The 18,554-nt window shown below is 42.4% G+C and overlaps 1 protein-coding gene across 2 annotated transcripts in view; it reads left to right on the top strand.

The window, feature by feature from the left end:
* Nucleotides 1-18,554, top strand: part of RGS6 (regulator of G protein signaling 6) — a 254,432-nt gene that overhangs the window by 153,893 nt on the left and 81,985 nt on the right. For both annotated transcript variants that reach the window (XM_082760815.1, XM_082760816.1), the window contains one exon: nucleotides 4,635-4,734. In XM_082760815.1, coding sequence (XP_082616941.1) covers nucleotides 4,635-4,734 — 100 coding nt within the window. The remainder of the gene's footprint in view (nucleotides 1-4,634; nucleotides 4,735-18,554) is intronic.

Here is an 18,554-nt window from a genome sequence, read left to right as displayed (position 1 = left end):
GTGTCCTTTTCCCGTGGTAGAGCAGAGTGAAATTGTCTGCACAGGTGAAGCAAGTGGGCTTCTGAAGGCTTGTCAAATCAGCCTTCCTCGTCTGCCCGTGCGTGGGGCTGCCCGGCAGGAGCCAGCAGGTGGAAGGGGCACGGCAGCACAAGTACTGCCAGGTAGGTGGGCAGAGACACCTTCGGGCCCTGTAGAGGATGGCAACGTGAGAAGCATCATCTATTTTAAACTGGTATTTCTGACGAGAGTAAAAGATCAAATGTATTTATAATTGTTAGCAGCGTGCTAGCTTACAACAGATTGATCCATTCCCCTGTGTATCATCCAGCTCCGCCAATATTCATGAGAGCGCTCACCTGCCAGGGTGAAGAGGGTATTTGGCAGTGCCCAGAGCTGTCTGCCCAGCCCTGTGTGTTCGATGGTGGTGCTGATGAGTGATGCTCACACTGTCCTGCCACAGGTTAGCTGGGGGTAGGAATTCCCAAGAGCAGAGTACTTGTAATTAGGAACATCGTGGGTACCCAAATACTCAGAAGCAGGCAGCTGTGCGTGCCTGCAGCATATGAAAAGGGTACTGCTTCTCCTAATGGCTCACAGAAATGAGCTGGAAAAAGAGGATTGGGGTGACCTCTGACATCATTAGGAGGTAGCTGCTGAGTAGCACTGAACCATGTTCTCAGGCAGGTAGCATCAGTAAGCTGTTACAGGGGTCTAAGCAGGGGATCTTACGGGATGGGAGCTGTTAGCTTCTCTTTTTTGTGTGTTACTTGCTGTTCTGTCAGGATGTCATGGCCAAGGACAGGCTTGATGGTGAGCAGCATGCTTCCAGGGCTCAGCGAGGCTGTGCACACCAGTCACTGCCTTCTGGGTGCCTGCATTAATTTGGTGCTGGGAGAAAGAAAAGCCACTGCAAAGTCAAGAGTCACTTTCCTCTTTTGAACAGTAACACTAGGGATGTGGTGTGGCACTGACTCAGAATTGCTGGGCTGTGATCAGTGATATGACAGGCATCATGGAAGTCTTTATTTCCTTCTGGAAACTCCTGAAAATCTTAATAAATAAATATAGAGATTTGGTGTAATCAGTGATATTTTTAATACCTTTGGCTTCCTTTTTCTTCAGTCGGTCTCTTTGTGGGATGGGATTTTTCTCAGTGTAGAAACGTACTTCATCCATGAGCATGGTGTACAGAAATGGTTTATTGTTCCTGAGCCCATCACAGTATCTTTTCATCTACAGTCAGCCTTTTCTGAGATGGCTGGAACCACAATATTACATTTGTTGTTGCATTGCTATTTTTTATAACACATTAATAAAAATATCATCTTATTTTCACCTGCCTTGGAAAAGAGACTTTCCATCATCAGGTGATAGACATCTCAGCTCTGATAAACTCAAGGTCTACTTTTCCAGTGGAAAAGAAAGTCTCTAATATGTACTAGCAAATTCCCCCAGCAGTAGGATGTGTTGGGGATTTAGTGCATAACTGGATGCTTCGATAAACTCTTATAATCTACATACTCTAGGGTCCTATCCGTGCTGACATCTCACTTATTGGGAAGTGAGAAATAGGAGGAACCCCTTTTGCTCATTTCTGCCTCGTAGTGTGATTAAACGAACTGTCCAAGGACTTGTGTTCTCTGCAGGCCAAAAAGGGAAACATAAGGCTTATTTAATGATATGCAGAAACTCTTCTCCACGCTTGAAGCTCTAAGATGATCACATTTTTCCTTTGTCTCTGTGTTGCTTACTCTGAGAAACATCTCCATACCTGGCTGGGTGTTGGGATCCAGCATGGCAACATCTGTAATCTTTGGGTGGATGCAAAAAACAAGAGGCTGGTGCAGGTCAGTTCTTCTCTTTGTAGTAGATTGAATAGAAACTTGTCCTAGGTTGCTGTATGTATATTTATATCTCATTTTCAGCTTGATTTTGAGAAAGGATTAAATGACCATCAAATGTTTCTTCAAGAAGCCCAGGAATCTGCTGGCAAACACCAGCAAGGATTTTGGGAAAGGGAAGGCTGAGTGCAAGCAGAGCCTGTAGCACTGTGGGCTCTCAAGCAACAGACTCCAAATGCAGGGGTGCTGTACGAATACACTGCACGTAGTTGCTTCTGGATCGGATGAGAGGACAGGGAGGAAAGAAAGACAGGAATAGAAAGGGAGGCAGAAAAGTAACATCTGACACTTGGACAGAGAGCAGAAGCTGCTAGTAGTCAGGCTGGGAGACAAGAGGAAGCAGCAGCTGTCAGAGCCTTTTGGGAAGGAGTCATCTCTAGGGCAGTTTTGATTTGATTTAAAATTGCAATAGGGTCTTATGATTGTGACTGAAACCCAAATTAGTGGTCCTATTTGAGACACCAGTGCCAACTTAATTGCTTTGAATGAGGCTGGTTTAGGGAAATATATTTATTTTATGTATATATACATATATTCGTATATATAATATAAATATATATTTATTTTTATTCAAATTGAACTCTTCTTATGATGACATAATTATTATAACTTCGAATGCCATAAGTCATGTTTGGTCCTGTGAGCAAAACAGCAAGAAGTTTATTTTCCTGTACCAAAACAATTATTTTAGCTTTTTTTTTTTTTTTTTTTTTTTTTTTTTTTTTTTAATTGTGACCTTTCTATTGGAGTAAAAAAGACACCAACAACTTTAGGACAAACTGTGTTTTTAAAATCTGTAAGTGTTCATGGAGACAGGAGACTGATTCCAGAGTATTTTCCTCAGAAAATCTCTCTCAGATTGCAATTCCAGCATATCCAAGGGAAGACAGTAGCCTTGTGTAGGGCAGGGTTTGGGACAAGATGGTCTGAGAGCCCTGCTCAGGGGTGCTCTGAGGTCAGGCACGAAGCACTTGTGAAATGCTAATTGTTGAGCCTGAGAGGAGCAGCTGCTCCTCCAGTTGTTCCTGGACTGGAAGAAACTAATTAAATCAACAAATAACCTTGCATAAAGTTCAGGTAAAGGGAAAAAACGTTGTATTAATTTTCCTAGCATTTGGGTTCGGGCAAAAGTAGCATTATTCTATGACAAACAGGCTGTAGATCAGACTCATAGATTGACGGGGTGGCTGAGGTTGGAAGGGACATCAAGGTCATCTGGACCAGCCCTCCCCGCTCAGGCAGGGTCGCCCAGATAACCCACCCTTCAGCAGTCGACTGAATTTTTCAGGATATTTTTGTCTTTGTGACTTCATTCCTGCTGAGAATCTGCTCAGGGCATGTGTTAACTTAAAAATAATATGTAAACAAGGTGTGAACAGTTCAGTTATGTGATAGCCTGAGGTTGAAAACACGGCGATCAAATGCAGCGTCTGCAGTTGGCAGGGAGATGTTCTTACCGCCTCGGGAAGACTTGAAGTTAAACTTGTTTGGAAATGTAGGCGTTGAGTCTGTGAAACAAATTTACTTTCACATCTAAATGAAGAACGCTCCTTGGCGTTTGAAGGGAGCTGGTGGAGCTCTCAAGCTGCGTTTAGGAGAGAGGGGCTGTGCTCCCCGCACATCTCATCCTCCTAGAGACGGTCCTTCTGCTGAGGTTATGTTTTCACATCATCTGTGAAGAGAAAATCTTTGGGAAAATAATGGGAGGTGTGATCCCTCAGAAGGGCTTTGCTCTCTGTGTGACCGCTGCCAGCCTCTGCCCCGAACGCCTGGGCCTGCTGCCACCATCGGGCAGCGGGCTCTGCTTTGGACCACGCGAGCTAACAGGAGAGCCAACAGCTTCTGCTGTATTTTTGTTGGGTGTCTGAGACCTTGTGATTTGAAAGCTGAGAGTCCTCAGACACCAGATTTCTGCATTGTACTTGAGTTCAGGTTTTTGTTCTCCCTGTTGTTGCCTCCAAGTAGATTCGGGGGTATCCTCAGAAGGAGCAAAACCCCTTCCTGTTCTAGAAAAAAGGGCAGGAGCTCACATATTAAGCTCCTTTCCCCAGAAAATGAAAGCCCTCTAAAGGTCACAATATTGAGAATTCCAGCAAATGTGGGAGAAAGGGAGAAACTGTCCTGGAAGGGAAGGTCATAGTTTAAGAAAACCAGGTGCGGGGTGAGCGCTGATGCTAGCTGGAGTGCAGTCACCCTTCTGGTGGCCAGGCTGCTCACAGGGGCTGGGCCTGGGGCCTGAGGGCCTTTGGCTGACCAAGCTGGCTGGTCATAAATATTCTTACAGAGAAGAGAGGGAGGAAAAAAATCCTTCCTCCTGAGTTTTCTGCTGCATGTGGCCTTTTTGCTTCTGACAAGAGGATCTCTGTTTTTCTGCTATCAGACTTGGTGATAGTTAAAGCTCCTGAAGCTGACTGCAGTATGGAGTCTAACCTAGTTCACCTGAAGACCTAACAACATGTGTTCATGTCTATCACTGCTGGTCAGCAAAAAAGAATGACTGCAATAGGATTGTCAGTGCACTCATACCACCATATTTCTATCTGGTCTTGAACCCTGTTGTCTCAGGATTTAGATTTGGGAGATGATGGCTGTTTCTCTAGGTCTGTGTTTGTACAGTAACATGTGCCATATTTAATCCCCATCCTATCAGCCGGGCTCCAAAGCAATCAAGTTATATAGACATAACATTCACCATTTTGCATAAGCCACTAAGTCTTTCCTTCCTTTTGACAGATTGAAGACATCATCACAAGAATGCAGGATGACAAAACAGGTGGAGTTCCCATCCGAACTGTCAAGAGCTTTCTGTCTAAAATCCCCAGTGTCGTCACCGGTAAGAACCCTGCTTAGAACAGAAGTGTGAGCTGGTGCTAGCTGGCTCTAAGCAAACAGAAACTGAACACACAAAAAAAAGAAGGAATGAAAGAAAAAATTGCCCATCTCTGCTTTTTTTTTTCCACACTGTTGTTAGGCATGAAGTATTGAACCAAGATTGCCTAATTGTTTAAGCAGACATTGATATTTCCTTACATTGTGTTATATTTAAAGGTATGTTACATACTTTTTTGTCTATCACAGTATCATCAGGCACAGTCATTCCATATGATGGGAATTGGACTATTTTAGAGAAGAACTGGGGAAAGAAAGCTGAAGCAGTGTTTTCTCACTTATACTCAAATACTTCTGAGATTTGTTGTGCGTACAAGAATGTGAAATATCTTTTGTGCTTCTATGACATTTTGTTAAAACTATATGTGCAAAAGTGTGGATGGAAATGGCTGTCAGTACAAAAACATTCCTGTCCATATTTTCAGACAGAATAGTTGCTAATGCAACAAAGAATTTTGCCATTATTATGTGCTAAGTTTATTCAGGGTGGTGTAGTGTAAATGGTTGGGGGATTTATACTTGTGTTTCTGGTACCTGCTTTTGCCAATTCTATAGTAGTATTCATGGCAGCAGTACAAAAGCACTTTCCTTTCTCTCTACCACTAGACTTCTGTCCAATATCCAATACCCAACTACTCCTTAAACTTACCTCATTTATGTTGTAAAGCAAACATAACTGTCACAGTCCTGCACAGATTCTTTCCAGTTCAGGCGAGGTACACATGATGATGCATCAGTTTAGGGAAGCTTCACCTCTGTTTTCCTGAAAACTAAAGGACTTCTTTTTCTGTGGCTGCTACTGTGGCATCTTCACTTCAGTAAAATCAAACAATCACTAAAAATGCAGGAATGCATGTGTGCATTATTGCAAAAAGGCAGCACACCAAAAACCAAGAGACAGCTGGCAGTTCAAATGGATCTTTCTTGCTCTTGGGTACTTTATCCTGTTGTAAAATAATGGGATAATATCTGTAGTCAACAGGAATACTGGCAGTACAGCTGGTGTCAAGCAACTGCAAAGATGGTTCCCTGCAGTGGAGGATAGCTGAGCTGAAGCACTTCAGAAATGTCCTTACTGTGAAAAATGTTGGATTGGGCAGAGTTTGAAACTGTGTTGATTCATTCAGGAGTGTGATTTGATATCCTTGTATCAGGAAAATAACATCCAACTAAAGCTACAGGAATGGAATACAAATCTGCCGAGCTCTTGGGGATAGGCAGGGAATATGGAAATTGAAGTTTTTACTTAAATAAGGCTCAGTCCAGTTAATCCCTTTTTATTGAGCAACAGGCTCTTATGTCTGAAATTGGTTTCAGGGTGGTGACTCAATATAACTGACAGTTGCAGGATTAGGGCTTTACTCTGGGAGAGAAACATGAATTTGGAATGAGATGTGAAAACTGATAAATTGCAGCTAATGGCTAGAGCAGGTATGAGCTGGCTGTTCTTGAAGGTTCATGGGGAAAACAACCGTATATCTGGTTTGCAAATTCATTCAATAAGTGATAGTCTACAATATCCAAACTGGATGTCTTGAGGTTTACTCAACTAAAACAGGTTTCTAGTATACCTGTCAATATTCATAACATTGATTAAGTGGTTGATCTAGTTATCAAGATGCCATCTGTTACCCAAGAGGGGGGGGAAAAAAAAAAAAAAAAGAAAGATGGGAGACCTCACAGCATCTTTGAAGAAGTGATTATCATTAGGTAGTACCCTAGTATGGTGGTGCCTGCCCCTTTTGACTGTTCTCTTGGAGCAGCAGCTGCATCACCTTCAAATGGCTGCTTTTCAACAGCACAGGGAATAGCAAAAAGCTGAAGATAAAAACATAACCTCCCTCCAAAGCTCACAGCAAATTCTTGAATTTGGAATGAACCAAGCTCAGTAACACTCCCTTCAGGTGATTTGAAGACAGTTCCCTTGTGATGTGCTGCGCAGTGCATGAAGTCTCTGAGTTTGAAAAGTATGGGAAAATAATGACTCGGCTGAAAGCCCAAAGGTGTCTCCATTTCTTACTTCTCCCTTCAGATGCATACACCTGCTTTCATATTAACCAAAACCAGAAGAAATCTGTATCTGATTTCAGTGTTGGCTTTGCATTTGGCCTTGCTTTGAGTAGAGGTGGGACTCGGTGTGACCTCTAAGGAATCCTTGCAACCTGAATTATTCTTACGGCCATAGGATACTCAATTTTAGTGTTTTTCTAGTTTTGTTAAATTTCACGAACACAAGAGAAGAGCTTGTGTTTTCAAAAAAATCCTTGGGCCTACCTTTACAGCCCTTCTCTTGGGAAGAACTTAATTTCCCGATTCTGGCATTCTTGTACGCTTGTTTTTTTACCTGAAAAGTAGAACAGCAATGTCGAGACATGATTTACTTGGCAGGTTCTCAGTGACTGTGATTAACAGAGGTTTATTTTTGCTTGACACTTCTATTGTAATGGATTCTCACAGGAGAAATGTAAAATCTTAAACAAAAAGAAACAGTACAGCAGTGCCTTGGCGTTCTAAACCTGCAGTTCTGTTTATAGTACAGCAAAGTGGGTGTTTGATTTAAAGTTTGAATACTAGGGAAAGAACCACTCGTCTGGGTTTTGCTTTCATCTGTCCAGATGCCTAAGTTATGAATGAAGCATTCTGCAACACAAGGAGAAGGAGCCTCAGGGAGTTATCATTAATGGTCCTCTCTAGACAACAGGAGTCTAGGAGAAGGATGAAAAAACCTTTTTTGAATGTATGATGAGTCTGTGTGAGGATGCTGTGCCAAAGGCACGTTTTAATCTGCATTAGAAGTAGATTTGTGTATCCTCTTCCCTGGCTTTTGGCTAAAAGTAGGTCAGTCAAAGGAAAGCACATCACACCATTATCGTGGTTCAGTCTTCGCTTTTGCAGGCAAACTGCAGAGAGTGGAACTAAGATGTAACCGGACCGTTTTACATCTGTGTGTATGTACCTGAAAGAGATTGCCCAGTATGTGTAGAGAACAGCACTGACATGATGGACAAAGGGAAGGAAAAGCTGACTGACAGCAGGTATTGAGTAGTGCTGTGATCCATGCACAGACAGGGTCATCGGACAATGTCCGTGATGGATGGCAGTTGTTGTCATAGATTTTCACATCTTTCAATAAGAAAACTATTTGCTCAGTAATAATTTGTTTCTGCAAATGAATTAGCAATTCTGTATTGTCCTGGTCGTCAGGCTATTGTAAGAATATCTCATTACACTATTCGGCAACAAAACCATCTTTCTAATCTTTTTGATTTCCATACTCAAAACTAACCTCCTGTTTGGTTGGAGGACCAAAGGCCTATACTTCTACCAAAGATTGAGACTTTGCCCTGTGCAACGTTATTGAAACAAGTCAGAAGTCAGTGCTGACCTGTAACAGCTGAGCTTTCCAGTGCAAAAAGCCTCCTTTATGATTTCCAATCTTCACCCTGCCCCCAACCTCATTCCAGATTTCGCCATCTGATCCTGTGTGCCAAGATCTTTGCTGTTGTGACCCAAGGGATATGTGCAGCCTACAAGTCTCTCACCATCCTGCCTTCCTCTTGAGAAGTTTTGATACAACTTCGTGACCCATAACGCACTGACCTCAAGCAGTTCTTTCCCCACAGCTCTGTTTTGAGTGATACCTCTGTCTTCCAGCAGCACTCCCCTAGTTGTCACCTCACTTGTGCACTACTCCTGACCCTTACCCTTACCCCAATGCTTGCCTCCTTGCTCTGCTCCCAAAGCTGCCTGCGTAGCTCTGAGATTGACGGGTGACAACCCAGCTGTACAGGTTTGGGTTAAGTGCCATACAAGCTTCATGTACGCAGCCCTGCCAATGCATTTCATTTGTGACCTACCATGTCTTTCGTAGTTAAGTCCTGGACCTCTCTGAGCAGAAAGTGCCAGTATTGCTGAAATCTGCCAGATGGCCTGTCGTTTCTCGAGACTCATGATATATACCAAGTTTAAACTGCCATGTGTCTCTGTCTGAAGAAGCCAGCATGTATCTTGGCAAATGCTTATAGAGTTGTCCCAGAACGCTTCAGAATGTCACGCACTCAAAGAAAATGCATTTGGCTGGGGAATTGAAATCCCACAGTGTCGTGAAAGAGAGGATTTATTATTGATAATGTTCTCTAACCATGTAGTTCATGGCACCTAAGCTCTGGAACAGTTCATGAACCCATTGTGAGATGAGCTCGTCAGAAGCCAGTCTGAGGGATATTTGCAGCATTTTCCTTTCAGAGAAGCTCAAATGTATCTCTCATCCAGACATGACAGCCAAAGGTGCCAGGGAGAAGAGCAGATTCCTCTCTACAGTGTTTGAAAGGGCCTGGATCAGAAAAACTGTTCCAAGGAAGAGGTTGGTGGTGAATGCAGCAGGACCAGGACTGGCAGGGCTGACGAGCAGCAATACCCATCACCTATCAGGTCCCAGAGAGCCAGCTCCAAGGCTGAGTGCTTTGCCTTAATGCTCATTCACCTTCCGCAGTGCCTCCCAGAAAGTGCTTTCATTGAGACCACATAACTCCGCAAGTTGGCTGCAGATGGGTTTGGCTCCCCCTGGGCTGTCTGTTGAGCTCCTTTCATCACCTGACCGTAGGATTTTAACTGTAGAACTGACTCTGATGCAGGCTGCATTGAACACTTGGGTAGTTTCACTCTAGATCTAAAATATACATCCCTGGATTTGGGACAGCAACAGTTTCTCAACCTGAGCAGCTAAAACTCTTTTCAAAATGAGTGTGTGAATCAGATTTTTAGCCCAAGTCAGCCCCTTTTTTCTTTCTTTTCTTTTTTTTTTTTTTCTTTCCTATGCAGTTTCGCTTTGAGAAGCAGAGGACTTGAAATGCAGTACTGGCTCTGTTTCAGACAGAACTGATAGATAGTCCCAAATCTAAACCAAGTGCAATCTTTTGCTAAACAATAATGAGCCCAATTAGTTAAAACACAAACAAAACAAGAAAAAAAATGTCAAAACTTAATTCAGTATCCCAAATAATGTGAGGTTGCTTACTGGTTCATAAATAATAAAAAGGACTTGCTCTTGAGTAAACATTAATGTATATTTATATACATGCACGCAGTACTATATCATTTCTGATTGTTTTCCACATTTGCGTAGAGAAGGTGCTACACAGTAAATTCACCAGTGTGCAGTTGCCTTGTGGAAGTTGGCTTGGGAACGCTGGTCAAGCATACAAATCCATTTATTTTTCACTAAAAATCAAGTGCTCTGAGCCACTTATATTTAAACTAATTCAAGCTAAGACTGGAATTCTTCATCATAACTTACATTTTCTTCTCGTACGCATCTGTCTTCAAATTGCACCCGATGGAAATGCAATCCATCCTTCCCTCAATAAGGAGGTCGTTATGCCTTTTAATCTAGTATTTCAAAGCTGCTGTGAATCACACAGTATTAGACATGTCAGCTATTACATGGGAAGCGCATGCCTTGCAACTTTTTTTTTTTTTTTTTTTTATCTGTAGTGTTCTCTTAAGCTCTGTATCCTAATGCCAGGAGACAAATTAACCCAGTTAAGGAGCTGAAGAGTTATTCTGTCTTCATCTACAGCTCTCCCCTCCTCCCTTTTTTCTCTTCAAGTGCATCCGGCTTTTTACCTTTCAAAGGGGGGGGAATGGAAGAGGGAAAGATTGAAATCAGTTCCCTGCAGTGTCGTAATTCCTTGCCTATTGTTAAGCTGTAACTCAGTGCCCTGTGAAGCAAAAGTTTAAAGGATTTGATTTCAGATCGGGGGATGGTAGATTAATTGAATAGGATATAGTTGTCAAAGAAATAAGAGAAAGCAACCAGAATTAATATTTTTAAAAGTGAACATTCAATATGTCTGTGCATCTGCACAAACCCACAGCGATGTGTGCATGCTCAGATATGCATAAAGAGCATGTGATTATTCATAAGAATAAGCCGAAGAGTGGCAAGTGTTGTACGCTAGAGATAAGTAAGGGCAGGCTTCTGCATTACTTGTCGGTGCTGTGCAGAATGATGAACGCTAGCATTTGTGTGTCACTGCCCTCTGCTGCAGAGAAGCTTCATTTCAGTGCATTCAGCTTCACCTTGATCACAAGCCACGCTGCGGGTGCTGCTCTCCCAGCCCAAATGTAGCTTGGGTGGTAGGTTTTGTGGTCCATCAGTGGTCCTCCCTGCCTGTGGGGCATGAACTCAGCTCAAATACTGCAGGATGTGCGACTCCACAGCTACTTTGATCTTTTTCGAGGAAGAATTTTTTCCATAGCTGGCTCTTGATGCCACTTCTGTGCGTCTTATTCATAGTTCTCCCTTCTTGTCAGGGTTGTCTCCACGCAGAGCTTGCTCATGCATCATGTGAAGCTTACACAATCTTTAAAAATATGCACATGGATTATGGGATTAATCCTAAACGACTTAATGAATTTAAGCATAGTTTTTAAGTTGCAAGAACTGGACATTATACATAGCTATGTGTACGTATTCATGTGTCAGCATCTCAAGTAGCCAGACCTAAGGTGGAGATCACTGGAAGAAAAGCCCATCACACAGAGGTGGATGCGTTAAAATTTGGTTTGGGTCACCGCAGAAAGCTTCTGAAACACGTCCTGAGAAATTTACAATTTGGTTAGTAAAATGGCCTGTAAAGTGCTATCCAAAAGGCCCTGATACTGGATGTTATGCAAAATTATAACTTCCTTGCATTAGAATTATGGATGTCCTTTCTGGCCCAATCTGTCCTTGCTGGATTTGGAACTTTGCTTCCATCAAGTTAAGATTTGATAAATCAGAAGCATAAGTTACTATGCTATGTGGATCTTTCTGTGGACAATAAAAATACAACAAAAAAATCACCAAATGATCCAGCTTCATCTTTTTGCAGTGACTTATTTGTTCTTCAAGTTACCGGAGATGACGTCAAAAGGAAAAATAAAAACAAGAAAGCCTTCCATCCACCTGGGCAGTAGCTAGAACAACACAAAACTGTAATTTCTCTTGCTGAAGAATATAAGCATAAAAATCGGTGGGCTTGAAGGCATCACATGAAAGCTATGAGCCTGGAACAAAGCAGGTCTGTTAAAAATGGTTTCATGTTTTTCAAGAATTGCTTGTAGGCCTTTTAGTCTTTCAGTGGAGACTAGAAGTGGGAGTAGAGGCAAACTTGGTGATAAATTACCTGCTGAACTCAAGCATTTAGATGAATTGGTAATTCAGCCATAGTAACAAAAGTTACATATTAAGAGTGTTCTTGTTGCTGACTGCAGATTTATTCTGAAACACAACATTTAGCTGGTGGAATATTGTGGCTAATGAATAAAGCATTAAAAAGAAAAGTCAACAATATTTTAATGCCTGTAGAAATTCATAGGAGTGAATGATTAATGCATTTTTGCATTCATCGCGCGATCTTCAAAAGCGCAGCATTATTACAAAAGTTTATTTCCAGATCTGAATGACACAGCAAAAGAGCGGGGACTAATTATGAGAACTGTGGGGCTCTGTGCTTTGCATGTGACTGCGGGGCAGGCTGCACTCAAGCTGCAATGCTGTCACCTGTCTTCACCTTGTGGCAACCTGGGAGTTGCGTGGTGAAGGATCTACTAACAGAGTTTGTTTTTTCACACCTTTTGCCTTGTTTCTGCCCTGCCTCCAACACTCCTGTGGGCTGCTGAGCATTCAGTACACAGCAGAGCATCTTTGTTCCTGCTGTGCCTGAGGAGCCATATACCCACTAAGGCGTATGTGGAGATGCAGCCCTTAGGCAAACCGCTCCTGGATGTTCTAGCTGAAGCAGGTTGGAGTAGTGCTAGAGAGGACACAGCATTACCCGGCTTAAGTGCATACCCTGAATGGCTGATAAGTAACTTTTGTTCCACCTGTTCCAGCAGAATCTTTGGTCAGTTGTTTATTTGCATTGAATACTATGTGAGAATAACATAGATTTGGCTTTAAAACCTTCCAGTAAAAAAAAAAAAAACAAAACAAAACAAAAAACTTTCAGACTTTCCATACATATCCGTCATTAAAAATAACAAGCCTCTTTTTTTTTTATATATACACATTTACATATTTTCTTTAACTTTTTTTTTTTCCCTGTGTGCGTGTGGATAAATCTCTCAAAATTGCATGCTGGTTTCCCATGGATTTGTTTTGAGTGTGGTGTGAATTGATGAGCTGGGATATTTTTGATGTATGATTCACTACCACATGCAGGGAAGAAAATTATATTTTGGTCCTGCAGAGAAATAAAACTTAGCAATTAGGTCTTCGTTCGGTTAATTCCTGTTTGATGGCTGCTTGGTTTGTAAGGAGGGAATCTTTTTCAGGAGAGCAGAAGAGGTTCTAATTCATTACAAGGTCACTTGCACAATAAGAATTTTCTCCATGCAGGTACCTCCATAATATGGCCTGAATGGTACTGTGTTAACTTTTACCCCTAAAAGAATACTAAAACATGCAAGAAACTTTGAGAAGTTTGTTCATGTAAAATGCTAGTTATAACATGGACTGACAAAAACATAATGTTTGTCTACAGTGGTGGAAGACTGTATGATTTATTGTCACTTTTTCTAGTATTTTTTGGTCCTATTTTTATCGTGGATAGAATTGCTTCCCCACCTACTTTTATTTATTTATTTATTTACTTATTTGACTCCTAAGGGTATCAGTTGTTTGCTGGACAATACCAAAATAATATGCAAATTCACCTGAGTGAATAATTTCTGATGGGTTTTTGGTTTTTGATACTTCACCTTTGCTCTAAGTATTCAGTAAATGTCATTTCTATTTCCTGCATAGGTTAGAACAACTGAAGGCAAATTTCTGGCAAACAAACGTCTGCTAAATATTCAGTGTTGTTTTGTTTAATGCTCTGTGCGTTTTCCTCTCACCAGACAGAGACACTGAGAGGTGAGAGTGAGAGAACTAGTACAAATGACAGAGAAATAAAGGGGTACGGGTACTGAACTCTGATAAAATTTTAGTGACTGGTCTATTCAAGATTATGGTTGCTGGAGGTAGTGAAATGGACAGTGGCATATAAATCAGTGTTATTTCTTTGCTCACATAGAAAAAGTATAGTCAGAAGACTGGCTAGTTTTGCATTGTAGCATCGTTTATGTCATTGCTATATGGATATTATAATAGGCATTTTTTCCTTTAGGTAGGAAGTGTTGAATTTAAACATCCAAAGAGTATTGAGTCCTTGACCCAAACCAGTAGCTTGCTTTCTTGGAGAGCTATAAGATGTACTTGGAAATGACATGTGCCTAGAAGATGGAAGAAGTGTAACAACCTGAAACTGCAAAAACAAACACAAAATGAGCTTGTCAGTTTACTGCTTTAGGAACTTGCTTTGCTACAACAGCTTGGTGGTGTACATGGGCACTGTGTTGTGCCCAGTAGGAGCTGACAGCGATCAGTTTAGACGCAGCAGTTGTGCCCAGCAATAAATAATAGAGATGTAAAGGCTCATAAGTCTTGATGCATGTCCTGGACCAGTGACTGCAGTGCAGAGAAAGGATGGAGACCTTTGCCCATTGTGCTGACCTGTGCAGCACACAGGTTGAGAGGTTGTGGTGGTCCTTCAGTTCAGTCTGCTTCCCTGCCTGGAATCCTCTTCACATCTATGCGTCTTCTCGGAAAGTATCAAATTTTAAAAAATACTTGGGGTAAGAAAATCTACTGTAACCTTTAAAGAAGTTAGTGTCACCCTTTAAAATAATAATAATAATAATATACCCCAAATACGTTCCTTGTTTCTGGTCTGATTTTGTCCAGATCACCTGATTGAACCTCATAGTTTTTATGGTTGACAGCGAAGACATCTGTCCTCTCCATAAGGATACTTAATCACTGCAATGATGGTGACGTAGTCACCTCACTTTCTCTTTGTGAAGTTTTCAATAAATTGTGTCCCAAAAAGGATGTCTGACTACAAAGCATGTATTCCAGCCCTTTAATTCCTCCTGTGCTTCTTCTCTGGACAATTTCCAAGTTTTTAACAACGTTTTGAACAGTGAGCCCCAGAGCTGTCTGAAGTGCTCCATTAAGTGCTGCGCTAGTGCCAAGCGCAGGGGTAATACAACCTCCCTGGCCCTGCTCTGCAGCCACGTCCTCCCTCAGAGGTGGAGCAGCACGCTGACACCTCTTGTTACCTGTTTGACAATTCACAACAGGAAGATGCCTATCAAAAAGGGGCCTGGTAAGCTTTCCATCACCTTTGCTCTTATCTGTGATATACATGCAAATTAATGAATTTTTGCATTTTATGTAGTGTATGTGGTAGTTTAAGTAGTTAGCATATCTCAGCACCATCTCTGTCAATGACTTGCTGCTTGTTTGTTCCCCATTAAGATATTGCTTTTGTTGCCAGCAGTGGTCCTTGAGCATCAAGTTTGGAAATGTGTGTAGTCTTCAAAGGTTATTTCATGTCTTGGCTCCAGTAGTAGAGCACGTTGCCATGCTGCAATCGTATTTTGCAGACTGTTCTTTCCCATTAACTTGTATGGGCTGTCCCATGGGGACCATCTCAGACGTTGGCAGATGACTGAAGATGTCTGTGGCTTCACCTGATTTTTGTGCAGGATCAGCTGAGCAGACACACTCACAAATATATCCATCTGTATTTGAATACTTTTATTTAAAACCACAATAGAACTTATTTCTCTGCCCCTGTGGAGAATAGCATAAGGGAAAATTAAAATAAGCGTAGCCAGAGCTTTCGTTTTGCAGAGTGCTGGGTTTTAAGGACGTCTATTTTTAATAGAAAATAATATTTTGACTGACTCTGGTTAGCTTTCACGGAGCTGTTCTTAATTAATGTGTTACATTCCTCTGTATTGCGAATGCCTTTGGATTGCGCCTCAGTGACAGGAGCTTGTTCAGTGCGTGAACAAAGACTCCAGACAGAGTAGCATTCCTCCACCTTCCCCCATTTTCTTTCTACAAGTGCTCTCTGGAAATGGGATGTCCCGTGGGCTCAGGTGCTTAAGGCATGAGGGCTCCTGTGGCCAGCAGCCTGAGGAAGCCGCCTGCCTCTGGCCCTGTGGCTCCAGTGACTGCATCCTTGCTCAGAAAGGGTCAGCTGGGGACAGGCCTGAAGCTGAAGCTCCCACCTTGCTGAGCTGCAGGAGCTCACAGGTGAGGTTCTTCACGTGATTATTCCCTACTGATGCTCTCCTGGCAAGCTCGTTAGCGTTGTCAAATTAAAGCCAGGGGAGAGTGGGGTGATCAGAACAGTACCGAGACAAGCAGACAGTAAAGCTCAAGGACACACCTCTTGCAGTCTCTCTGCTGAATTCAGCCAGTCTGTTTCCTGATCCCTCTGCAAGTTAGATTTGAGTATAACTTCTAATTAGGTATCTGGGTCATGTTTGACACGCTCTCGGTTCAGTGCTGACGTTTCTTTGCTCCTACTTAGTTCTAAATTTGCCAGCTGTTTTCCTTAAATAATTCCACCTTCCATTAAAGGATTGTGTGTCTTATGTAATTACACCCACAGCAGTATGAGGGCAGTTGTAGGGACAAGGAGATAGAAATAGCTCCGTGTTTTCCACCAGTCATGGCTTTCTTTAATTGAGTCATTATAATCTGGATTCCCACCTCTGCTGTGACAAGCTTCTCTAGCTCTACTGAGCTCTCATTCATAATGTCTAGACTCTGTCAATTTATCTACAGCTCTGGAAACAGCTGTCTTTTGTGCCACCGGTTCCTCTAGTCTTTGCTTTTCAACTGCTTAATCCAGGAATGTCAAGATTAAATTCTCTCTCATTACTTCAGCAAAGGATTTGCTATCACTTTGGATAGATTCAGGGATGAATCGCATGAATTTTCTTCAAAATAGTCTGAGGCTGACAAGCATTTTCTGAAATAGAGATCCATCTTATGCAAATCAAATTAGTACCAACACTATAACAGCAGAAAGCTGGGGCCCTGGAAAAGTCCCATCAGGGTGCAGAATACCAGACAAAGAAAAAAAAACTTTTGATGTGCTTTGTCAGGCTGAGGGTTTGTCAATATTTGGTGTTTGTCGCTATTGTCGTTAAAGTAGGGTTTACTCTGTTAGGATTGAAAGAGATTATCTAAAAACAGCTTTCAGGTTTTGTCACTACCTACTCCTCTTCCCTGGGACTCCAGGAGGAACAACAGATCTCAGGTAAAGCCAGCAAATATTCAGTGTGCCTTGGAGCTGCCTTCTCTCCCAGCTTGTGTGTCACTTCTAACCAGTTAATCGAAGCACACAGGTGATTAGGATTAACCCTGTGCTTAGAAGGCTTGTTGGTGCAAGCTGTGTTTCTAGGGGGATGTGGGGGGGCATTGTGGGTTGGAACCAGCTGCAGGACGTGCACTCTGGTGGGCTTGTCAGGGGACAGTTTTACCGAGTTCGGTCCCACAGGTGTGGGAGGATGGAGATGTGGCAGGCAGGATCCTGGTGGAGGCACGTTAGAATAGTACATGTGTCTCAGGGATCGGAGCAGATGTGTATGACAACGAAGCACATAGAAACAGGAGCTTGGGGGTATGTGAGGACAGGTTGAAAAGTCATCTTGATTGTTCCGGTCACCTGGCATTGTGTATTTTCACTTCAGCCTACTGCAGAGTAACAGTGGTCATTAATATGGACCTGGAGGTTTGCACTGTAGAAGGAGGGGACTTCCTTTCCAGGTGATGCTGAGATGCACATTAATATGTTTCCCCAGTGAGCGGTAAAACCTGCGGTGCTTTTGCGTCATGTCTGTGCTGGTCTGTTGAGCCACCTTGCTGGCTTTACTAAATTAAAGGAAAGCAGCATCTGCTCTTCAGCAGCTCTTCAGCACCGTCACTTGGCTGGTTGGTAGGGGCTGATCAGCATGACTGTTTCTGCCTGCTTCTGCCTCTCTTTGCTAAGGATGCAGAATTCAGCATTTGTCCTGTTTTACCATATTGCATAGCAAACTTTATTTCTTGAGAGGTATTACTGGATTCCACTGTCCTCTCTAACGAAAACCTATATAGGTTTATATAGTTTTGCCTATTAACATGAATAGCAGCTACATTTGGTCTTGTCACGTAAACTTACCTTTTTTATTAAACTTTCAGAGTTGAAGACAGATGCCAAGATATGTTATGGGGAACACAGGATAGCATACAAGCTACTGTCTACAGATAATTAAAGCTGTCAGGTAGGGCTGCAGTAGTGAGGATTATGTGCAATACCATATTTGGGGGGGGAACTTGCTGAAGGGGCTTTGGAGTCCAGAGGAGCTGTACTGTATTTGTTTAGGGAATTCCTTGTAAGGCACTCTGGTGTGAGGTGAGTTTCTGCAGGACAGTCACAAGAGAGAGACTGCAGGATCTCTGCTGGCATTGGGACACTTGTTTTCTAAAAGGGTAGCTTCAAATGAAGCCAGGCTGCTGTGGACATCCATGCATGTGGCTGCCCTGGGAATCATTATGGTGAAGACGATACATTTGCAAACTCTCTCCAGGTGCTGGGAGGGACAGAAGATAAGGTATGTCCTTGTCAACTGTGTCCCGTCCCTTCTGTTTCTGCCTTTTTCTTTGTAACCTGCAGATCCTGAGAGGACTGGTCTCTCCTACTGAGAAATAATTGTACAGAAGATTTTGTAGAGGTAGGGCTCTTAACTAGGGTGGAAGAAGTTAGCAGGTATGAACTGCAAACAGTAGGCTCTAAGTCAAACCAGTGCCCACCAATATTCTTACCAGTCACACATCCAGTAGTGGATACCTAGGGTTAGGATATAACCAAAAAAAAAAGAAAAAAGAAATAT

The sequence above is a fragment of the Aythya marila genome (genome assembly GCF_965140915.1).
Source record: "Aythya marila genome assembly, chromosome: 5".
NCBI classification, from domain to species: Eukaryota; Metazoa; Chordata; class Aves; order Anseriformes; family Anatidae; genus Aythya; species Aythya marila.
This window is presented reverse-complemented; position numbering and strand designations above follow the sequence as displayed.